Raw genomic sequence first — 24,750 nt, 5'->3', positions numbered from 1 at the left:
CAGCGGAAGGCGGGCAGTGAGGACGCATTCCGCCGGACATCGGCGGCCTTGCTTCTCCGCGCCCCGCTAGGGTACGGTGACCATGAGCCTCCCAGACCACGTATCTACCTACACCCGGGCTGGGAATCCTCCGGCACCGGAGAGCGCTGGCCCCGCCCCGAGGCCCTCCGGGCCCCACGATTGGCTCCACGGGCAGGGGCGGGACCGGACGCAGAGCTGACGTGACGGCGTCAGGCGCCGCGGGAGCCGCTTCCTGTTGTCAGTGGCCGGGAGGCCGCGGCGTCCCATCCGAGGCTTACGGGCTGCAGCGGCTGGCAGTGCCCCCGCCCCCTCGCTTCGCCCTTCGGTGAGTTGAGGATCCGGGGCGAGGCGGGCAGCAGAGGGGCGGCGAGGCCGGGACGCATATGGGCAAGGGGACACCAGCCCTCTCCGTGAGCCCAGACCCCTGGTTGCCTTGAGACTGCCCTGCTTCTGAGCCCTCACCCTTCCCAGCCCAAGCTCCGCGCCCCACTCCGACTGTAGCCTTCGGCCGCACTGCCGATGCTGGCCTTTCCCCTCCATTTGCCACTCGTGACCTGACCCTAGGGCTTACCACCCCACCCCACCACCACCGGTCTTGCGTAAATGCAGCCTTATCCTTGACCTCACTGTAGCCCAGTTCCACCCCTGACCTTGACCACATGCCTCTGCTTACCCCCAACACATGTCGTCTTTACCTCTCAACCCCTTTGGCGATCCTCATACTGCACACTGGCCTCGATTCTGGTTCGGTTCGCCCTTTTCCTGAGCAGCCTTCTTATCCTAATCTTCCACACCCTCTGCTCAGCTCCCCAAGGTATGCCCATCCTGAACACCCCATCTCTGTCCCACTGTCGTTTAAGACCCACCACCAAAGTAGACGCCCTGTTGAGCACACGCTTTTCTTTTTGATAACTCTGATCTCAGCCCTTTCTCAAATTTTACATGCCTCTTGTCTTCACAGACTCAACCCCTCACTTCTTAGCCCACCATAGACTTCCTATCCATCTCCAACCATCAGAGGACACTCCTGTCCCTAAGTCTTTGCTAAACTGCCCCCGACTCTTGGTGCTCAGTTCTTAGCATTCTCAGCCAATCTTATTAAAAATGAGGTCTCCTGCTCTCTCACCTCTGCTGTCCCCATCTCAGTTCTACACCCATTTTTCCCTTAACCCAGTCCCCACTCAGTCTGAGAATTAGTGAAGAGTCCCCCCGCCAACCTCACTAGCTGCCCTTCAACAGCCAAATGTCACTGCTTGCCGGGAACCCAGCAGTTAGACACTGAGGGGCTTGATGGGTGCAGGCAGGGCCTCAGGTGGCAGGTAAGTGTGGAGAAGTAGAGCTCCCTGCCTTGGGTCAGGGTCAGGGATTTTTTCCCAGATGTCTGGTCCCCTGGACTTGCCCCCTGAAATTGTATGTCTAACATTCATAGTGAATGACTTGTGCTGCCGCTGGAATGGTAGGTGTCACCAGATACCTGGAAGGTGAAGAATGGCCACTCACCTGGCTCCCACATAGCCTGGGGCAGTGGAAGCCATCACTTCCTGTTGGTTGGTTTTCTGGCCGGGAGTGAGCTCAGGGAGCACCACTGTGTGGCAGTGTTCACAGAGCCGTGTCCATGTGTGTGGTCACTTGTTATGCGCCCTCGCCTGGTGCTCCTGCCAGCTAGAGCTGAGAGCAGGCCTGTCCTGACACTGAACGCAGGGCACGCAGTGGATGCCAGAGATGATGTAACACGTTGTGAAGAGCGTAGGTGAGAGGGCTCCCAGGAGGCTAAGGCTCAGGCGGGTATAGCGCTGTTGAATCACTTCCTCTTTCTGCAGGTGCTGGATCTTTGAGTTTGGGCCATTTGGTTACCCATGAACATGAGGAGCCCAGATATCTGAGTAGCTGAGGCAGAGGGACATTCCTGAGGCCCCACTTTCATCCTTTATCGTTGCCTGGGCTTTGGGGATACACATTCTCTTCCAATTCTGACGACCTAGCTTTAGAGGCCATTTGGTAGCAATTTTAAAGGGTCCCCAGTAGGACCTGTTGTCTTTGTGTGCCATTCATGGTCTCTTTTTTTCATATTTATTTACCTGTTTGGCTGCACTGAGTTCTAGTTGTAGCACGCAAGATCTTTTTAATTGTGGCATGCAGGATCTAGTTCCCTGACCAGGGATCAAACCTAGGTCCCCTGCATTGGGAGCATGGAATGTTAGCCACTGGACCACCAGGGAAGCCCTCTTGCCATTTATAGTCTTGTTCCTTTGAAAAGTTGAATGCTCTTCTCCCTTCAGTGTCTACCCCCCACCCTATTAAGGTGGGATATATTGAAATAGTTTTAGCCAGCTGGCAGGGTGGTTTAATGGAAGGTGTTCCATCCTGGCTGAGAACTGTATACCTCAGCTTCCCTCAGCCTGTGAAATGGAGATTCCTGCCCTGAGCCTTATTTTTGTTTTATTCTTCGGTTCATCCAGTAGATATTTTTTGAGCACGACTGTGTGCTGTGTGTTGCTCTAGGCACCAGAAATGCAATGGTGAATGAGTCAGACAGAGTTCCTGTTATCATTCATTCAGAGTTGGTCCTTGCTGGAATCCTAAGGATGGGACAAGAATACGGGGGAGATGGGTGTTATTGATGGAAGGAAGGAAGGAGGAAAGAAAACTGCTCTGTCTTCACTGACTTCACATTTCTGGCCTTACTCACTAGCCTTTGGTTTGGGAATCACAGGGCTAGAAATTTCTCTCCCTCTAGCTGGCATCTGGTGACTTCAAAGCCTGTTCCACTCCCTTCTCCTGCCTCAAGACACTTGTCCAGAAATTCAGCTGTCTTCAGGTGGAAAGAGGTATACTTTACTCACCCAGCACTCACATGTCTGAAAGATCAGCTGCCCTTCTGAATCAGAAGATAACTTTGTCCTTCTTTTCCAACTGTAAACCATGACTCATCAGTTCATACAGCAGCTGGATGGCTTAAATGCCAGACTGTTCTCAATAGCCCGGTACAGGGTTGGATTCAGGCCGTAGAGAGCAGGCTGTTGGGAATAGCTGAGAAGTCTCTAAGGAGAGGGGCTGCTGTTTACTGATGGATGGAGTGTTTCAGAACTGAAGAAGCCCGGCAGTTCTTTTCTTCCTTTACTGCAAGTCTCATCTAAGCCATTCTTTTCTTTTCTTTCTTCCTTGGTCTCTGGAGGAAGTGATATTGGACATACATAGAAGGCCAGGCAGCATAAGAAAGAAAAGCAACCAGAACAATTCCTTCCTGTGTGTTGGAACATTTAAGAAGAGACAACTGTGAAACCTGGGTACCATGGAAAGGACTTGGCCTCAGCTGGTTGGGACTACAGACTTGATGGGTAAGGTTGTTTGAGTTTCTGAGTGCAAAGTTAATTATTACTTCGTTCGAAAGTAATAAGTTTTGCCTGAAGCTCTTGAAATCAAAGACCTGAAACACTTTGGCGAAAGACACAAGACTTAGAATGAGGAAACCAAAGAGTTCTATCCCTACTGAGCCTCTGTTTTCTCCTCTGTAAAATGGGGATAATCACCCTTCTCTCACAGGATTGATTTAAGAGTTACATGAGATTAGAGAAGTTAAAGCGTTGAGTCTGGGTGAATTGATACTTAGGGGGAGACATAGACTTTTCAAGGTTAGGATTTGCCTAAGGGGCAGACAGAAGTCATCTGTTCTGCCAAACTCCACCAGTGGTGTTTGAAGAACCTTTTAGCAGCGTTCCCCACATTATCCCCTTACTCTTTTTAGCCTAGGTCTCTTTGCAGCCCCGCCCCCGCCCTTTGGTTTGGTTTTTGGTGTCAGTGAAGAGTGTTCTGAGGACAGGAAGTGAAACCCGTCCCACGGGAAGGTAGACTGGGGGGGCCTGGAGAATGATGGAGTGCTGACCCAGCAGTCAGGAGACCGAGCCCCATTCTGGTTCCATCAGCAAGTTCTCATGTCATCAACCATCACATTCCTGCCCCTGAGCTGATTCCTGCCTCCCTGAGGCATGCCGGGGCAGACCCACATAGGCGGGGTGCTGTGGCTTCTTGCAGAGAAAGGTGTGCCCTAAAGTGTGGCATGAACCCCATAGCCTCAGTCCTGTTTTGTGAATTGTCAAGTGGCCATTGCCTTCTGAACTCCTCTGCGCTGTCATTCTGTAGCTTTTCTGACAGTTGGTTTTAAAAGCGACAGGTACTTGTCTGGCCCTGCTCTGACCTCAGCATCAGTCTACTTGTGAAGAGACCCTTTCTGGCCTGGAGCACCTGCTTACTAACAAGGCTACCAGCCCCCCTCCCCGCCCATGAATATTATTTTCAGTTAATTCATTATGAGGTCTTAATGAACCCAGGCTATTGTTCGGGTTGCTGAGGCCTAAGCCTTTCCTCTCCCGACCTGTGGCTGGTTGAGGGAAGGGCAGCTGTGGGGCTTGAGGCTCCTTCCAGAAGAGGCAGGCCCGAGGGGAGGCCTGTGGCCTGAGGGGAGGCCTGTGGCCGCTGGAATTACTGAAGGGGATTGGAGCCCAGGGTCTTGGAGCCAGAACACCTGGATTTGGCCTCCTGAGCCACACAAGGTGTCCTGGAAGGAACGTTGTCCAGAGGGACTGTCTCTAACACCGGTCCTTCCGCCTGGGGTGCTGGTGGCCGGAGACTGGACGAGGGCCCGAGAATCCCTGTAGGTGGGAGGGGGAGTGAAGTGAGGGTGAGGTAGTAAGACAGTGCCTGAGGTCAAGGGTTGCATCCTGTGGTCCATCACGCCCTGACCAGGGCTGGCTCTGCAGGGGCCACCCTCCAAACACCCCCCTCACTCCGTGTGTCTTTACTGGGGGAGGTCAGCTCTGGGTCCTGTTTACCCTCTGCCAGCTCCAGGGACCAGGGTCTGAATCAGACCATCTCCCACTGTTAAGGCCACACTGCCTCTGTCACTTCCAAGTGTCGCGCTCCTGTCCTCCTGTAAACCTTTCCCACCAGGCTGACCTCAGTGTCCCACTGCAGCCCCTCACCTGGACCCCCAGGTCTCCCTGCCCCCTTGTCCCTCCCTGCCTCAGCCCTTGCCCACACCCACCTCTTCCAGAAGGGAGGTGATCACACTCCATCAGTCTGAGGATTTCCCTTGAGCAGGGGTGACCCTTGTGCTGGCAGTGGGTGGTAGAGTTGGCCACTTACCCGCCTTGGAATCTTGGGAATTTCCTTGACCTACATCAGCTTCTGTTTCTTATCTGTCAGACTAAGATAATAAAACATTCCCAGGGTGGTTATGAGAAATGAATGAGGCGATAAATGTAAAAGGTACAAAACCCCATTGAGCGTGCCTTGGTTTTAGTAACATCTTTGGGCCGTGAGTTTCGGTTGATTGTTTTTTTTTGGCTGCGCCACATGGCGTGTGGGATCTCAGTTTCCCAACCAGGGATTGAACTCACAGCCCCTGCAATGGAAACATGGTCTTAACCACTGAACTGCCATGGGACTCCCATGGGCCATGAGTTTTTGAGAGCAGAGACAGCAATAACCCTTTTTTCTTTTCTTGGTGTCCCCTCATGCTCAGCTGTGTGGCCACTCGAGATTTGTTTAGATGTGAGTGTGCCTCTCCGGGCCTGGTCTGTACAAATTGCTGCGGTGGGACCAAGCAGCAGCCCCCTCAGGTTCAGGCCAAAGTCCCCACCATCCCCCACCATGCCACCCTGGGCCTGGTTGCCTCAGGAGAAAGCCAGCTACCCCAAGAGATGTCTCTGCGTACTGACTTGAGCTGCCGCACACGCTTACTTAGGCAGTGGCATTCTTTGCCTGTAAATTTGGACGGCCACATCCACTAGGGTTAGAGATACCACTTACCCTTGGTAAATATCAGGCCCTGTGCTTGGCGCTATCCACACTCATAGTCTCCATCCGAGAGGTCTGATACATGCCCCAGTGTGCCAAGTTGGTTAGTGGCAAATTAGGACTAGAACCCATGTTGTTACCCTTTAGACATGTGCCTGTGCTGTTTAGGCTGGACCCTCATGGCCTGAAGGAGAAGCAGCAGCGTGGCAGGAGTGCCATTCCGTCTGAAGCCATGTCAGTTGTACTTTTCCCCGCTGAGCTGGCCAAGCCTGGGCTAGGAGAGGAGTCAGGGGACAGTTTCAAGGCCCAGGCCCTGAATGTGAATTGTGAGCTCCTGTTTCTCAGCCCCTGTGGGTTCTTGGCGCCTTCAGCTGCAGCAGTCCCCTTGCACCCTCAGCTCTGTATCAGATCTGCCTTTCGTCCCCTGCCTTTTTGTGCCAATGTTTGGTGTGGCATGAGGGGCCCTTTCTGGGCTTCCCTGGTAGCTCAGCTGGTAAAGAATCCACCTGCAGTACAGGAGACCCCGGTTCGATTCCTGGGTCGGGAAGATCCCCCAGAGAAGGAATAGGCTACCCACTTCAGTATTCTTGGGCTTCGCTGGTGCTCAGACAGTAAAGAATCCACCTGCAGTGTAGGAGACCTGGGTTCAGTCCCTGGGTTGGGAAGATCCCCTGGAGGAGTGCAGGGCAACCCACTCCAGTATTCTTGCCTGGAGGATCCCCATGGACAGAGGAGCCTGGCAGGCTACAGTCCATGGGGTCACAAAGAGTCAGACATGACTGAGCAACTAAGCACAAAGGGCCCTCTCTACCCACCTTTTGGGACAGACCCACCCTTGGCACCCAGGGCTCCTCTCCTCATGAGGTCCAATCCATCAGCCTTTTTTTCCTTCCTTAAAATCCACACTCAGTTTTCATGTTTGTATTCAAAGTCCTTTCAGTTGCAGTTTGCATAAGATGGGGGTGCGGTGGGGTGAAGAGGCGGGCCGGCGCAAGGATTATTCATATGGCCGTGTCTTCTCTGCAGGTGTCATGTGATTCTCCTGGGGAGCTGCTGCTGGAGTGGAAATGCTCTCAGGGGTGGAGAATGGACTGGACCCCCGGGCTGCCATCCCGGTAGGCAACAAGGGAAGATCAGGGTGGGGGAAGGGGTGCCTGGGACAGCCATGTCTTTGTCTTTTCTCACTTTGAAATGAATTAGCACTGTTTAGAAAGAGAAGCCTTGGGTTGAGAAAAAGTTGCTCCCAAAAGATCCTGCCCAAAATCATCTTATTGATGATAAAATGGGGATTTACATAAAACAATGGGGATTGACTATAGGTTACCTGAAGACCAAGGATTTCTCTGAAGAAGATATACAGATGACCAATAAATACATAAAAAGATGCTCAATATCATTAGATGTTAGACAAAGACAAATCAAAACCATAATGAGGAAAAGAGAAGTAAAGTCACTAGTGTAGGAAACAAACTTATGGTTATTGGGGGATAAGGGTCGGGGAGGGATAAATTGGGAGATTGGGACTGATATACACACTGCTGCTGCTGCTGCTAAGTCGCTTCAGTCGTGTCCGACTCTGTGCGACCCCATAGACGGCAGCCCACCAGGCTCGCCCGTCCTGGGATTCTCCAGGCAAGAATACTGGAGTGGGTTGCCATTTCCTTCTCCAAAGCATGAAAGTGAAAAGTGAAAGTGAAGTCACTCAGTCGTGTCCGACTCTTAGCGACCCCATGGACTGCAGCCTACCAGGCTCCTCCGTCCTTGGGATTTTCCAGGCAAGAGTACTGGAGTGGGGTGCCATTGCCTTCTTCTTCTCTTCTCTTCTATAGTTATCTATCTATATATAACTGATTCACTTTGCTGTGCCCCTGAAACTAACACAACATTATAAATCAACTATATTCCAACAAAAATTTTAAAAATAAAATAGGAAAAAAAAAAGCCATAATGAAGGACTTCCCAGGTGGTCCGGTGGTTAAGACTCTGAGTTTCCATTGCAGGGGGTGTGGGTTAACTCTCTGGTAAGGAAACTAAAATCCCACATGCTGAGCAGTGGGGGAAAAACCATACTGAGATGCTTCTTCATACCTACCAGGATGGCTGTAATGAAAATGGCAGACAACAGTAAGTGTTGGTGAGGTTGTAGAGAAGTTGAGATCCGCATCCCTTGCTGGTGGGGGTGTAAAATGATATAGCCGTTGTGGAAAACACTTTGATAGTTCCTCAAAAAGTGAAACAGTGTTAAATACAACCCAGCAATTCCATTCCTAGGTGTATACCCAAGAGAACTGAAAACATGTCTACACAAAAACTTGTACGTGAGTGTTCATAGGAACATCGCAGCCAAAAAAGTGGAAACAACCCAAATATCTATTAATTGACGAATGCATAAATAAAATGGATATATCCGTGCGATGGCATATTATTTAGCAATAAAAACGAATGGACTACTGATCCATGCTACAACACTGACAAACTTGAAAGCATACTAAAGTGAAAGAAGTCAGACACAAAAGGCTGCATGCTGTATGATTCCATTTACATGAGATGTCCAGAAAATAGGCAAACCCACAGAGACAGGAAGTAGATCGGTGGTTGCCAGAGGTTGGGGGAAGAAGGGAATAGTGAGTGATTGCTAATGGGTACAGGGTTTCTTTTGAGGGCAATGAAATGTTCTAAAATTAGATAGTAGAAATGGTTGCACAGTTCTGTGAATGTACTAAAAACCACCGAGCTGTGTGTTTTAGTGAGCGGATTTTATGATATGTAAATTATGTCTCATTAAAGCTGTTCTAACAGAAGAACATTTAACTTTTCAAAGACCATTAACATGGATTGTGTTCTCTAAAATAAAAACCAGTGAGATATTTGTCCATAATCCTGTCACCTAGTAATTCAAACCAGTTTTTCTGTAATCCCTTCCAGTCCTTTTCCAAACCCTTAGGTAATTTTGACATATGTACTTCTATTATGCTAGAACACTCTTAACTCTGTATTTCCAAAGGACTTTATATATTTTAAAACAAAGGCTTTCTCTAGTTACAGCGTGCGTGGGCTTCTCTAGTCGTGGCTCACAGGCTCTTTAGTTACAGTGTTTGGGCTTAGTTGCCCCACAGCATGTGGGATCTTAATTCCCTGACCAGGGATCAAACCCTGGCTTCTTCCCCTGAATCCAAAGGTGGTTTCTTAACCACTGGACCACCGGCGAAGGCTCCTATGTATGTTTTATGATTTATTCATTTAGCAAACATTTACTAGTACCCATGCCGAGAACCAGGACCATTGTTGAGGGCACGGGATGAATAAAAAGCTAGTCCTGCCCTCAAAGAGTACTCCCGCTCCAGTGCTGTAAATCACAAGGTATTATTTCTGTATAACAGATAGGAAATTGAGGCTCAGAGAGGATAAGTGGAATATCTGAGGTGACCCAGCTGGTGACTACCAGAACTGAGACTAAACCCAGGCTCTGACTGCCAGGTCTAGGATCTTTCTTCCTATAAACCACTCTTCTGTTTCTGGGTGTTTTTATTGTTCTAACACAGAGCTTTTTGCCTCTTAACTTATTGACTCTCTGTGGAATGTTGGTCATATGATTAAGATGGAAAAATCTCAGTCCTGCCCTAGATGAATTACTTCAGCTCCCATATCTGTAACTATGGTGGAGTCAGAACTTAAACACAAGTTTTATACAGCTCACTGAAGTTTGGTTTAAAAAACAAGCAAACAGGCAGTTCCCTGGCAGTCCAGTGGTTAGGACCTGGTGCTTTCCCTGCTGTGGCCCAGGTTCAATCCCTGGTTGGGGAACTAAGATCCTGTAAGCCTCGCAGCATGGCCAATAAATAAGTAAATAAATTAAAAAACTGAAAACCAAGCAAAAAAACCCCACAACTATCTTTGCAATAATAATAATAACAACACTTCACAGTGTGATTTTTTTTCTTTTTCTTCTTTCTCTTTATTTTCTACCATTAGCCTGTACTAAATTTTTTCTTTTATTTTTAAATTAAAAATTTTTGATTTTCTTTTAAAAAAATTTTTTAAAGAAAAATTTTTAATTTATTTATTTGGCTGCACTGGGTCTTCGTTGCTGCATGCAGTATATTTAGTTGGGGCATGTGGGCTCTAGCTCCCTGACCGGGGACCCCTGCATTGAGAGCGCACACTCTTAGCCATTGGACCATCAGGGAAGTCCCGGCCTGTCCTAGTCTTGTTGCATAGATACACGGATTTGTGCTTGCATGGGGACCCACGTGTTTGGCGACAAGCAGGGTGACATTGCAGGGGTCGCCACAGGAGCCTCTAAAGACCTGTGTTGTGTCTGGCACCGCCCAGGTCATCAAGAAGAAGCTAGTGGGCTCCGTGAAGGCGCTGCAGAAGCAATATGTGTCCTCAGACACGGTGGTCACGAGCGAAGATGGAGATGCCAACAGCATGTGCAGCGCCCTGGAGGCCGTCTTCATCCACGGCCTGCACGCCAAGCACATCCGCGCCGAGCCGGGGAAGAGGAAAAAAGGCACCCACCAGAAGCCTCTGCCTCAGCCCGTCTTCTGGCCTCTCCTGAAAGCTGTCACCCACAAGTGAGAGCCGCTGGGTGGGGGCGGGGTTCACGTCGGGGTGGAGCTTCAGAATGTGGGGCTCCAGGTTCTTCCTTCCAGGGCTTTTCTGTGGAAAGCCACAGGGAGCCCCGTGTCGTGGAGAGGAGATGGCCAGAGGAGGGTGGTGGTAGACTAGGCCTCAGTGGGCCCCTCAGGCAGTGGCCCGGCACAGTGTTGAGCCCCTGGGCTGGGCACCCTGAGTGGAAGCAGGAGCCGGCTTTTTTCCATCCTCTGGCAAATTCTGTAGTTGCAACAGAAGCTGTGTGGCCTGCAAAGCCTAAAATCTTTACTGTCTGCCCCTTTCCAGAAATTTGCTGACCCTGCCTAAGGATGTTTGCGTATTTGTGTGCTAAGTATCATACTTGTAAGGAGGTAGGGCTTTTTTTTTTTTAATTTAAGAAGAGCAGCCTCTGGCCAGAGCATCTGAATGTGTGCCCTGAGACATTTGTCTTGTCTGCCCTGCCCTGAACCGCCTGGGCTTTGGAGCAGGCAGCTGGCATGGAGCCTCTCTGGCCTATTAAATGCCCCTGGTGTCTTGTCAGTCCTGCCCCAAGGTGGCATGTCAGTCTCGAATCTTCCTTTTTGTGCCTACTGCCACTGCTCTGTCTCAGGCTGTTACCTTAATTCTGGGTGGAAGTGCCTTTCTCAGTGTCCCCCTTATCTCCTTCTGTCTTTTCTTCGGTCAGTCAGCCAGCCTTTAGTGAGCTTAAGCTGACCAGAGCTCCATCCCTGGGTTCTGCAGAGTATGGTCAGTGCTCCCGTGGAGGAGCCACGCACCGGGGATGGTGCAGTCAGAGGAGGGGCATTTACAGCAGACGGAAACATTTTAGGAGCTGAGTTTGGTACACGTGGGGCCCGGATGGAACACCCTACCCTGAAGTCTGCATAGCTGTGGGCGTGTAGCTTTCCTGAGCAAAACCCTGTAGCCATAGGCTGCCATTTGTCAGGCTGGGGTCTGATTCACTTGCCTGGGGCCCCGGAACCTGTATCCTGGTCTCATTCTCTACAGAGTTCTAATGCACAGCCAGGTGTGGGTACCATTGCCCCACTCTGCTTCCCCCATTTGATACTCAAGACTGTGTTATTACCTCGCCTTGCAACCCGGTCTTCCACTCCTCCTCCCCAAGCTGTAACCAGAGCACTCCCCACTCCTATTATAGTCTGTTGCTTTTCTCCCCTTTATGCCTTTTTCTCTATCAGTCTCTTACGCCTTGAAAGTTCTCCTTCCATCTTTGCCTCTTGAAATCCCTCAAGGCCCAGCGCAGAGACCCCCTTTCTATGGCATTTTTCTTACTCCAACCCAGAAATGATTGCCTGGCCCCCACCACAGTGCTGCTAACAATAGGGCTTACCTCAGTATGCCCTTGAAAAGTCATTACCTGGACCGAGGGTAGGGACCATGTCTTGACCCCGTGTCTTCACAGCTCCAAAGACCTTGCCCTGGCGGCTCAACAGACGTGTCCCAGATGAGCAGATGTTGTCGGGCCAGACAGATAGTTGTCATGAATGATCCTTCATGATACCAACCTAAGAACATTGGGGGTGATAGCTGAGTCTTTCTGAATTCCCCTTCAAATGCTGTTATCCAAGAATTCTTCATGCCTGTGTATACTTGCAGTCCTTGTTCTCGGCTCTTGCTAGCCAGTGGATAAAATGACATCTCGGTGACTGGCAGTCATTTCTTGAAACGTGTCTGTTCTCTATCTTCCCAGACACATCATCTCGGAGTTGGAGCACCTGATCTTTGTGAGCACGGACGTGGGCCGCTGCCGGGCCTGGCTGCGGCTGGCCCTCAACGACGGCCTGATGGAGTGCTACCTGAAGCTGCTGCTACAGGAGAAGGCCCGCCTGTGCGAGTACTACCAGCCCACGGCCCTGCTCCGCGACGCCGAGGAGGGCGAGTTCCTCCTGAGCTTCCTTCAGGGCCTGTCGTCCCTGTCCTTTGAGCTCTCCTACAAGTCTGCCATCCTCAACGAGTGGACGCTCACCCCGCTGGCCCTCTCGGGGCTCTGCCCGCTCTCAGAGCTCGACCCCCTCACTATCCCTGGAGCTGAACTGCAGCGGAAGGAGTCTCTGGACTCCATCTCCCATTCCTCGGGCTCAGAGGACATCGAGGTCCAGCACTCAGGCCACAAGATCCGACGGAACCGGCAGCTCACCGCCTCCTCCCTCAGCCTGGACACGGCCAGTTCATCCCAGCTCTCCTGCAGCCTCAACTCTGACAGCTGCCTCCTCCAAGAGAATGGCTCCAAGAGTCCAGACCGTTCCGAGGAGCCCATGTCCTATGACTCAGACCTGGGGATGGCCAATGCCGACGACTCGGACATGTCTCTGCAAGAGTGAGTTCCCCTCCCCCACGCCTTCCCCTTCCTTCCTGCTTCTCTTCCTCTTGTCCTCCCGCCCTTCCTGGAGCACGTGATTGCGTCACTGAGCTCAGGACTCTGTTAGGACAGAAAGACAGACAGAGGTCATAAACTCTCCCTCAGGGAGCAGAGTTACTGGGAGCTGTACCTGGAGGCAGACTGGGGCTAGTGGGGAGAATGCATAGAATGCATTTTAAAAATATATTTATTTATTTATTTGGCTGTGCCAAGTTAGTTGCAACACTTGAGCTCTTCCATCTTCGTTGTGGTATGGAGGATCTTTAGTTGTGGCATGTCAGATCTAGTTCCCTGATCAGGGATCAAACCCCAGCCCCCTGCATTGGGAGCATGGAGTCTTAGTATGGTCCAGCAGGGAAATCCCTGGAATGCCTTTAGATGGGGCTTAGAGCTGGTTCCAGCCCCAGCTCTGTCCTAGGTGACCTGTGACAAGTTAGTTAGTCTCTCTTTCAGTGTCAGATATCATTGTCATCTTCATCTAGAGAGAAGGAAACCAATAGTTCAGAGCTCTGTGTACAACTTCCAAAAAATACAGTAAAACACAGTGCCCAGCGTGATCTTCTAGGACCTCACAGAAGGTCTTCTGGAGGACATAAAACCTGGGTGATGCCCGCACGGGAGTGGCAAGCAAATGGGGACGAGCAAGTGTGTGGAGGAGGAGGACATGGAGGGACAAACTTGACTGGAGACAGAAGCCTGGGCAGAGCCTTCCTTCATTCAGGCTTTTTAACATTGATTTTTGATCATCTATTTTTATAGTTAAAAAAAATCTAAAATGTGTACAGTGAAAAATCTCTCCCACCCCTGTAACCATAAATATTAATTTCTTACATATTTTTCCAGTGTCTCTAAATCCAGCTATACCATGTGTGAATATATAGATTTGAACTTTTTCTTTCTTATTTTTTTAATCAAGTATAGATGATTTACAGTGTTGTGTTATTTCAGATATATATATATATATACATATATATATCGTTTTATAGATTCTTATTATCTTATTTCTTTTTTTGGCTACGCTAGACTTCGTTGCTGCACATGGGCTTTCTCTAGCTGGGACACACACAGCTTATCTGGTTGTGGCACATGTGGCTCAGGGGCTGTAGAGCGCAGGCTTAGTAGTTGGGGTACGCGGGCTTGGTTACCTCGTGGCATGTGGGATCCTAGGTCCCCAACTAGGGATTAAACCCACGTCCCCTACATTGAAGTCAGATTCTTTACCACTGGACCACAGGAGAAGTCCTTAATCTCTTGTTTCTTATTTTCCCACTTCTTTCCACAAAAGCTAGTATAAATTATAAATATACCATTCTATACCTTACCAGGGCTTCCCTGTGGCTCAGTGGTAAAGAATCTGCCCGCAATGTAGGAGACCCAGGTTCAATCCCTGGGTTGGGAAGATCCCCTGGAGAAGGAAATGGCAACCCACTCCAGTATTCTGGCCTGGAGAATTCCATGGACAGAGGAACCTGGTAGGCTACAGTTCATGGGATTACAAAGAGTCAGACACGACTGAGTGATTAACATACACACACATACCTTATTTGGAAGATCTTGTCATATCGGAGCTTCTTTTTCTATTACATATTTGTCCACTGTATGAATGTACCTTAGTTTATTGAACCATCCCTGAGTTTAATGGACATTGGAGTTCAGGGCTTCTACAAATAACCTGTGAATGTGGTCCTTTAGCTCTATGCGAGTTCTCTCTGTTCAGTAAATTCCCAGAAGAAAAATTACTGAACCAAGGGGTAGATTAATTAACAATTTTTGTAGACGTTGCCTATCTACACTTCATCAGGGGTATGCCTGTGTCCTCTCAGCCTTGACAACAGAAGGTATTAGCAAACTTTTGGATGTTGGCTCATCTGATAGGTAAAAACGGTAGCTGTTTATGAAGCATTCCCTCCCTCCAGGTAGGACTCATTTTTCCATCAACTGTGTTAGGACCTTCTTTCCACAACTGCTGTCCCCACCCTCACCGCCACCTTGGTTCAGGTCTTTCCAGGGCTTGTGGGAATCACACCAGGACTGGGTGTCTTGGACTGGCCCGGAAGCAGATCCAGTTTCAAGCCAGTTCCACCACTTACAAGCTCAGTGGTGTCCTGCATATTACTAACTCTCTTGGAGGTTCTGTATGTCTTTTTTTTTTTTTTTTCCAGAGTATAGCTGATTTATAATGTTGTGTTAGTTTCCGCCGTACAGCAAAGGGATTCAGTTGTACATATACATCCACCCACTCATTTTTATATTCTTTTCCCATATAGGTCATTAGAGTATTGAGTCGATTTTCCTGTGCTATACAGTAGGTCCTTATGGTTACTGTAGTTACTATTTCATTGTTTCTTTATCTTTAAAATGGAAATTCCCTCACAGGGCCGTTTAAAAGTCAAATGAGATGCCCATCAATCAGTTGCACACGTAAGAATGTGTGGTAGTTCCCAGAAACGGCTTCTGAACTTTGAGCACATCAGGTGGAATTTTCATGTGTCCAAATGGAAGGATTAGATATAATGTTCTGAGAAGGAGCAACCCCTGCCCCAGAGATGGCAGGGCCCGAGGCGTGCCTGACCGTCAGCCACCTGTCCTGGCCTTTGGTGCTTCTCCCCCCGCAGACCAGCCAGGCTTCTCTCTGTCATGTGTCTTGCCTTTATCTTTCATGTGTCTTGTGATTGGAAAATTCCAGCTTAAGGTTGTTGAATCAGTGACCGTCCGCCCTCCTTCAGGGGAAGTGTTGTCCTGGGTATTCTGGGGGAACAAAAGGGCAGATGAGGTCAGGAAGTATAGACCCAGGCTGGACAGTGATGTGGGGACCAGACACCGCACGCAGCCAGCACCAGTGTTCTCAGAGCATCCACAGAGACCAGTGTTTCTTGGAGTGTATGTTTTAAGGGAGATTCTCACCAACACTTAAAGAGTTTACTTAATGTGTTACTTAAATGTATGTAACTTAAAATTGGGCATAAACACATTGTGCTTAAACTCTTAGAACTATAAAATCAGAACATCTGCAAACTGGGAATTCCCTGGTGGTCCAGCGATTAGACCTCCATGCTTTCACTGCTCTGGGCCCAGGGTTCAAGCCCTGGTAGGGGAACTAAGATCCAGCAAGCTGGGCTGTATAGGAAAAAACAAAACAAAACTACAAATCAGACATGAAATGCAAAGCCCATTTCAAATGAAATTTATTAATGTTTGGCAGAAACCAGTTTACAGTTTACCTTGTGCAGAGAGGATTAACTGGCTCTCACAGCTTCTTTTGCATTCGTTAGCTCTGAGTTATAATTATCGCTGAGAAGCGCAGGTAGTCTAGTGGTAAAGAGTGTGGACTCAGGAGCCAGACTGCCTGAGTCCTGCATCAGCCAGCTTTGCCAACTCAGGCAAGTTAGTAAACCTTTCTGACCTTGATGTCCTCATCTGCAAAATGGGGGTGAGAATGCTTCAAAGGAATGCTGGGGCGGTGCAGCGAATAGAGATCTTCAGGCGCTTAGAACAGTGTCTGACTCAGCACGCATGCCGGCCACATGGTGGTGTCATCTTACTTTGGGTACCTGTGACATCAGCTGTGCTTGTCCCCATATCCACTGCTGAAAAACCTTGCTTAGTAATATTAGTCAGAGGTCACTGTCATGAGGCCTTCCCTTGGGGGAGAAATGATTCTGAGTATATGCAGCCCACCTCTGTGCTTTTATTAGTGGCTCTTGACTGCCAAATAGTACCGTGTATCACCACCACAGTTGGCATGTTCAAGAAAACCACAGGCTCAGAATTGCTTATCAAGGGTCCTTTATAAGGTGACCATTCAGATTCTTGAATCTTTTTTTCAGGCCATGCTTTTTATTTACTTTACACGTATAAGTGCTCATAATACATATATTTTCCCACCAGATTGCTCTCTAAGTGAAAGCACAAAGTTAGAAACTTTTCACATAGAAAGTTTTGGGTAAACAGGGCCTTGCACCAGACCCCAGTGGAAGGACTGTAGCATTTTCAGTTTCATTTCTTGGTTTTTCTTTTTTTCACTGTTTCATTTCTATGTTGTATTTTATAAATACAAATATAAAACTGTCAAAATGTTTGACAGTTTTCTTTCTTTGCCTTTGCTTCACGATCTCCTGTCTATCCCTTTATCCCACTTGATGTACATGTCTCTCATTCTCACTGGGTCCTGAAGACTGGTACCAGTTCTGGTGAAGCTCTGTGAACTTCATTTCACCTTGCCTTTAGTTTTGATTTGACAGAACCTCTAATTGATCACACAGGCTTCTTGCCGTTTGGTGGCATTTCTCTAGGCATTAAATCACTAACTTATTCTAACACCCCATCCATTCTTGTCATTAAAATCTTTCTTCTAGATCAGGATTCATGTCTATTTGATAACCATTTTGGCAATGCTAGTGAGTGTTTCAGTAAATCTTCTCCTTTGCTTACATTTTTGCATTTGTGTACAGGGAGGCTAAGCAGCCTTATCAGTGATAATGAGGTTAGTGTTTATTGAGTACTTACTTTGTGCCAAACCCTGTACTAAGCACTTTACCTGTATTATCTCATTTAATCTTTGTCAGAGTCATAAAAGATGGATGCTGTTACCACATCTGTTTTTCAGATAAGGGAATTATGTCCATGAACTTCATGTTCATATTGTGGGGCCCACAGCCACATGCTGACCAAGGCCAGGTGAACTCAGGGGCCCTGCTCTTAATCACTCACCACACCACCTCCTGGGAGCCCACAAGGAGTCGAGACCTCACAGAGGACCTTGTCAAAAATCTGCCTCGCTAGTTCATTTCAGATGAGGTCCCATTCTGTCCCAGCGGTTTGGACACATACAATTGGTTAGCAAATGTTCCTTCTTCCTTTGCTGGTGGAAACTCCCCTTTTCTCTCCAGAACTCATCATTGCCTTCTTCCTACAAGCTGCACTCTTGGATTTCTCATGGGTCTGTTTTTATTTTATTTATTTTTTTTTTGACAGCTTTAATTTTTCAGCACTTTATTATTTTTTTTATTTGATAAATTTAACGCCTTTTATTGCCATACCTCATTTTACTGTGCTTTGCTTTAGTGAACTTTATAGATACATGTTTTTTTTTTTTTTTTTTTCCTTGTTAATTTTCTGTTTAGTTGATCTATCCATAAGTGTGAGTGGGGTATTAAAGTCTCCCACTATTATTGTGTTATTGTTAATTTCTCCTTTCATACTTGTTAGGATTTGTCTTACATACTGCAGTGCTCCCATGTTGGGTGGATATATATTTATAATTGTTATATCTTCTTCTTGGATTGATCCTTTGATCATTATGTAGTGACCTTCTTTGTCTCTTTTCACAGCCTTTGTTTTAAAGTCTAATTTATCTGATACGAGTATTGTGACTCCTGCTTTCTTTTGGTCCCAATTTGCATGGAAAATCTTTTTCCAGCCCTTCACTTTCAGTCTGTATGTGTCCCCTGTTTTGAGATGGGTCTCTTGTAGACAACATATGTAGGGGTCTTGTTTTTGTATCCATTCAGCCAGTCTTTGTCTTTTGGTTGGGGCATTCAACCCATTTACGTTTAAGGTAATTACTAATAAGTATGATCCCGTTGCCATTTACTTTATTGTTTTGGGTTCGAGTTTATACACCATTTTTGTGTTTCCTGTCTGTTTTTAGAGTGCAGCTTTAGAGCAGGACTGAGCCCCCACCTGCCTTCCCCCATAACTCTCCCACAAATACAACTGTACCTTTCTCTGACAGGTCATCCATTTATTTGCTGTGCTGTGCTTAGTTGCTTAGTCATGTCCGACTCTTTGCGACCCCATGGATTTCTTTGTCCATCAGGATTCTCCTGGCACGAATACTGGAGTGGGTTGCCATGCCGTCCTCCAGAGGATCTTCCCAACCCAGGGATTGAATCCAGGTCTTCCACATTACTTATTGAGACAGAATTCACATAGCTTAAAATTCACCATTTTAAAGTGTAGTTTTCAGTGGTTTTCACTAGAGTCTCAAGGTTGTGAATTCAGCATCTATTCTATCTTTTTTAAAAAATATTTATTTGGCTGCATTAGGTATTAGTTGCGCCACACAGGATCTTGTATCTTTGTTGCAGCCTGCGTGATCTTTAGTTGCAGCATATAGGATCTAGTTCCCTGACCAAGGACCGAACCCAATCCCCCTGCATTGAGAGCGCAGTCTTAGCCACTGGACCACCAGGGGAGTCCCCAGCATCTGCTGCCATCTAATTCAAGAATATTTTCATCCCTTACCCATTGGTTATAATTTCCCTATTCTGGACATTTAATATCAATCAAGTCATGCAATATGTGGCTTTTTGCAACTGTCTCCTTTCACCCAGTACCATGTTTTCAAGGTTCCTCCACGTTATAGCACCTGTCATGGCCAAATACTGTCCATTGTCCATTGTGTGGATACACTACAGTTTGTTTCTTTATCCATCAGTTAATGGGCATTTGTTTTCTTTCTTTTTAGCTATCATGTTGCTATGTGTATTCATGTACAAGTGTTCTGTGTGGACATGTTTTTAATTCTCTTGGGTATGTACCTAAGCAGAGAACTGCTGAGTCCAGTAGTAACTCTATGTTTAATATCCTGAGGAACTATCAAATCATTTTCCACAGAAGCTAGACCATTTTACATTTCCACCAACAACGTGTAAGAGTTCCAATTTCTCTGCATCTTTGCTGATGCTTGTTATTCTCTACCTTTTTTATTATAGCCATCCTACTGGGCATAGAGTAGTATCTCATTGTGGTTTTGATTTGTATTTCACTATTATCTAATGATTTTGAACACTTTTTCTTGTCTTTGTTGGCCATCTGTATGCTTTCTTTGGAGTTATATCTATTCAAACCCTTTGCCTATTTTTTAAGTGGCTTTAAATTGGGTTATTTATTATTAAGTTGTAAGAGCTCCATATTCTGGGTACTAGACCCTTAGATACTCATTGGAAAAGACTCTGATGCTGGGAGGGATTGGGGGCAGGAGGAGAAGGGGACAACAGAGGATGAGATGGGTGGATGGCATCACTGACTCAATGGACGTGAGTCTGAATGAACTCCAGGAGTTGGTGATGGACAGGGAGGCCTGGTGTGCTGCGATTCATGGGGTCGCAAAGAGTCGGACATGACTGAGCGACTGAACTGAACTGAACTGAGACCCTTAGATATATGGTAATATTTGCACATTTTGTATGCAAATATTTCTATTAGATATATTTTTTGTTAGTTGCTTATGCATTAGATGTCATATCTAAGAAACCATTGCCTGATCCAAAGATATGAAGCTTTATGCTTGTTTCCTTCTAAGAGTTTTATAGTTTTAGTTCTTACCTTTAGGTCTTTGATCCATTTGGGGTTAAATTTTTCTTTTTTGGCTGTGCCACGCAGCTTGTGGGATCTTAGTTTCCAGACCAGGCATTGAACCCGGGCCAAGGCAACGAAAGGGCCAAATTCTAACCCCTGGATCACCAGGGAATTACCTGGGTTAATTTTTTTTTTTTTTTTTGCTATTCATTCATTTATTTAGCTTCATCAGGTCTTAGTTGTGGCATGTGGGATCTTCATTGCAACACACAGATTCTCTAGTTGTGGCCCATGGGCTCAGTAGTTGCGGTACACGGACTCTCAAGTTATGGTTTGTGGGCTTAGTTGCTCTGTGACATATGGGATCTTAGTTCCCCAGCCAAGGGTTGAACCCATGTTCCCTGCATTGCAAGGCGGATTCTTTACCACTGGACCAACAGGGAAATCCCCTGGGGTTAATTTTTTTTTATGTGGTGTGAGATAGGGGTCCAACTTCATTCTTTTGCGTGGAACTATTCACTTATCCCAGCACCATTTGTTGAAAAGACTGTTCTTTCCCCACTGAAATGTCTCAGCACCTATGCTGAAAATCAGTTGCCCAGAAATGTGTGGGTTGGTCACCTCTTCTTGACTAGAATGCTTTAAAATGTTGTTTGGGGTCATGATGGTATAAATAAGAGCAGAGCTCACCTAGAAGGCAGTCAGATGAAAACTTGAGATCTGAAATCCTTGTTTCCATGAGCCCACACACAGGGGAGCTTGATGTGTCTTCTGCACCCACTCTAAGCCTTTAAGGCAGATATGTGCGATGTCTTGGGCTCCAGACAGCTCTTTTGACACGAGACCCTGCATTTGTCTATGGCATCCTCACTGGATTCATAAGCAGAGGTGGAGACAGCAAATAGGTTTACTTCAGAAACAGAACTCGGATTCTCTGAAGCCTCACGAGAGGGAGGGAGGGAAGAGCAGCCACTAGCCAGTGCACATTCCAGAAGGTATAGCAGTGTGTGTGTGTGTGTGTGTGTGTGTGTGTGTACACACACAAAGGCAGTGACATTGGCCCCCTTGGCCCCAGACGTTGCCACTGAGAGGCAGGAAGCGCCAGCCCCATCAGGCACACCCCCATGGACGTGGGCACGCATACCACATCGCTTGTGTGCACTGTTCTCCAGCAGCAGCTTCTGAAACTGTGAGGCTTCTCTGGCTCCAAACCCAGCCCATCACCCCAACCCTGCTGCCCAGTTACTGTTCCAGGGACAAAAAGGATCCTCACTTCACCCCACCCCACATCCCAGGGAGTAGAGTGCTGGAGCCCAGCCCGGAGACACCATTCACCAGGGCTCTGCCAAGGTCGGCGAGGGGCGGGACAGGCCACACGGCCATTTGGCTGAGCAGACTCGCCAGACCCACAGTTAGCCTGCTCAGAGGGTAAAAGACAGGCAGTTCCCATTCGCCTCAAGTCCTTTTCTCTGCTTTATGAGCTTTGTCACCTGACACCCTGGGCTGCACAACTCACCTGGCCACCGAACCTGCCCAAGGCCCAGCTGGAGAAAAACTTTGGTGGGAGGGTCTGTGTGTGGGAGCTGGGAGCAGCGCCATGACTAAGGGGGTTATTTTGTTCAATCACAAAACGGCAGTTTTCCACTTAGCCTTGGGCATTCCAGCTGACAGCCCCATCACACGGGTTTCTTTGTTTAAAAACTTCTAGGGTGTTGTCGGAATTCAGCAAAGCCCAGGTAAACTCTGTGCCAGCCAATGGACCGATCCGAGAAACGGAGGTTCCCACGCTGCAGGCCCCGCTCCCCTTCCCTGGCCTCGACACCAGCACGTCCCTGCACTCAGAGGAAACAGCAGAGCCCCGCCATGCCCAGGCCTCCCCTGGAACTGGAGATGGGGACCACAAGCGGGAGCCGCTTGCCCAGGCGCCCGGCCCCCTGGGCTGGCCGCAGCCGGGCCCTGCCCAAGCTGTCCTTTCGGGGAGTGCTTCAGGCCAGCAGCCTCCTCGTCCCGTGAGAGACGCCACCAGAGCAGCCAGCCAGGAAAGCGGCCAGCAGAAGCCCCCGGAGGATAGCGGACCTCGGCTCAGTCTTGCGGTTCCGTCCCCCACCAGTCCGGTGAGTGGTATAAGCTGAGTCTGGGGGGAAGGGACGGGAGGAGAGGGGGTGTTGGTGCATGTCTCAGAGCCAGTGTAGGGTTTCCCCAGCTAGTGACCCAAGTGGCCTCTGCCTTCTCCCTCTGAGCCCCCCTCGCCTTGCATGGTTCGGTATTAACACAACATCGTGGTGATGGAGCTAATGTTCTGTGGGGTTGAGTAGTGGATGGGAGCTGGGCTCTTGGCCCATCACCTCCCACGGGTGTCTCCTATCACCAGCACACCCACGCCATGGAGAAGGTAGTTCTCTCCCGACCACAGGCTCTGCTCTTCACCACGGACACTCACCAGCTTATGCCTCACTGAGCTTTGGTTTCCTCCTTGGTGCTTGTTATTATTTATTTACTTAGCTGCGTCAGGGCTCAGTTGCGGCACACAGGATCTTTTGTTGTGGTGCAGGGATTCTCTAGTTTTGGCTCATGGGCTTACTTGCTCCACAGCATGTGGGATCTTAGTTCCCCAACCAGGGATCAAACCCGAGTTCCCTACATTGCAAGGCAGATTTTTTTTTTTTTTGCTACCGTGTGTCTTTTTTTTTTTTTTGAACTTTTTATTTGGTATTGGGGTATAGCTGATTAACAATGTTGTGATAGTTTCAGGTGAACAGCAGAGGGGTTCAACCATACATATACATGTATTTATCCTCCCCCTAACTCCCCTCCCATACAGGCTGCCACATAACATTGAGTAGAGTTCCATGTGCTATATGTAGGTCTTTGTTGGTTATCCATTTTAAATATAGCATCCCAAACTCCCTATCTCTTCCCTTCCTCTTGGCAACCATAAGTGTGCTTATTGATCACATTAAAATGAAAGCATTTTAAATACGTATTTTAAATAAAATATAAAGTTCTAATTAACTTTAAAATTAAAGTTATTAAAATTAACTTCACCTTTTTTTTTTAACTTTCTTTAATGTGGGTCCTAGAGCATCTAAGATGACCTATGTGACTTGCATTGTGTTTCTGTGGGACAACACTGTTCTAGAATAAGCTATTCCAGTGTGTTGATGACCCGAAGAAGCCAGCCCTGGGACTGTCCTGGAAACAGCCCTGAGAGTAGAGGCTGGAACTGGGGGGCCCAGCGAAGCAGTAGTCAAACTGTGAACTCGAGTTCTGGTGCCATTTCACATTTGTTCTTGGGTCATGAAAAGCAGAAGTAGGAACTGGAGTGCACAAAACCCAGAGCTCATCCCAGCTGTGTCTGGGGCTCATGTTGAGCATACAGTCTTACTCTTTCAGCTCCATCCACAAACGTCCCTTCTTTGGCCTGTAGCTTCCAGATTCTATAACTCAGGATGGGCCAGGGCCATGAAATAGACTACAGGAGGCACCCCCACCCCCTCTTTTAACAGCTTTATTGTGATATAATTCACATACCATACTATTCACCTAATTAAGTGTATAATTCAAGGTTTTTTTTATTCACAGTTGTACAACCATCACCACAGTCTAAGTTTAAATATTTCCATCTTCCATAAAAGAATCCCCCTACCCATTAGCAATGACTCCTGTCCTTTCCTCCCACTCTCCTGCCTCTCCTCACCTTGCTCAACCCCAAGCAACCACTAATTACTCTGTCTATGGATTTGCCTGTTCTGGACATGTTACATACATAGAACCGTATAATCACATTTGTGATTGGCTTAGTTTCAATTAGCAAAATGTTTTTAAAGTTCATCCATGTTGTGGCATGTATTAGCACTTTGTCTTTTTTTTTTAATATCCCATTGTAAATTCCGTCATATGGATGTATCACATTTTATTTATCCATTCATGAGTTAATAAACATTGGCATTTTTCCTACTTTTTGACTGTTGTGAATAATGCTACTATGAACATTCATGTATAATTTTTTGCTCGGACATATATTTTTAACTTTTTTGGGTGCATAGCTTAAAGTACAATTTTGGGATCATATTGCATCTCTATATTTAATCTTTTGAGAAACTGCCAAACTATTTTCCAAAAGCAGTTGTCTTGTTTTATATTTCAACCAGCAGTATATTTCTCTACATCATCACCAACAGTTCTTACTGTTTTATTTTTTTTATTATACAAGTGGTATCTCATTATGGTTTTGATTTACATTTGCCTGATGACTAATGATGTTGAGCATCTTTTCATGTGCTCATTATCATTTGTGTTTTTCTTTGAAGAAATGCCTATTCAAAACATTTGCTCATTCTTGGGAATTCCCTGGTGGTCCAGTGGTTAAGACTCTGTGCTTCTAATGCTGGGGGCACAGGTTCAGCCCCTGGTCAGGGAACTAAGATTTCCATATGCCACATGCCACGGCCAAAAAAGATTGCCTAGACTTAAATAGGGCTATGTAATAAATTACAGTTTTTTTCTGTATTCTAGATGCTAGACCTTTCCTAGATAAATGATTTGCAGATTTTTCTCCCATTCTGTGCATTATCTTTTCACTTTCTTGATGGTATCATTTAAAGCATAAACGTTTTGAATTTTGATATAGTCTCTTTTTTGTTGCTTGTACTTTC

General features: G+C 47.3%; 1 protein-coding gene across 3 annotated transcripts in view; it reads left to right on the top strand.

Annotated features, from left to right (window-relative positions):
* Positions 1-211: 211 nt before the first annotated feature.
* PLEKHM1 (pleckstrin homology and RUN domain containing M1) overlaps positions 212-24,750 on the top strand; it is a 55,450-nt gene continuing 30,911 nt past the window's right edge. For 2 of the 3 annotated variants that reach the window (XR_011468010.1, XM_070389982.1), the window contains exons 1-6: positions 212-346; positions 3,197-3,359; positions 6,844-6,932; positions 10,150-10,394; positions 12,125-12,751; positions 21,804-22,209. Coding sequence is in view for 2 of the 3 variants with exons in the window: in XM_070389982.1 (XP_070246083.1) it covers positions 6,885-6,932; positions 10,150-10,394; positions 12,125-12,751; positions 21,804-22,209 (1,326 nt within the window). In the remaining variant the exon portion in view is untranslated. The remainder of the gene's footprint in view (positions 347-3,196; positions 3,360-6,843; positions 6,933-10,149; positions 10,395-12,124; positions 12,752-21,803; positions 22,210-24,750) is intronic. The other variant, XM_070389983.1, reaches the window with a different exon arrangement.

This window comes from Bos mutus, chromosome 19 (assembly GCF_027580195.1).
Source record: "Bos mutus isolate GX-2022 chromosome 19, NWIPB_WYAK_1.1, whole genome shotgun sequence".
Classification (NCBI taxonomy): domain Eukaryota; kingdom Metazoa; phylum Chordata; class Mammalia; order Artiodactyla; family Bovidae; genus Bos; species Bos mutus.
Note: the sequence above shows the minus strand (reverse complement) of the source record. Positions and strands in the feature narration are given on the sequence as shown.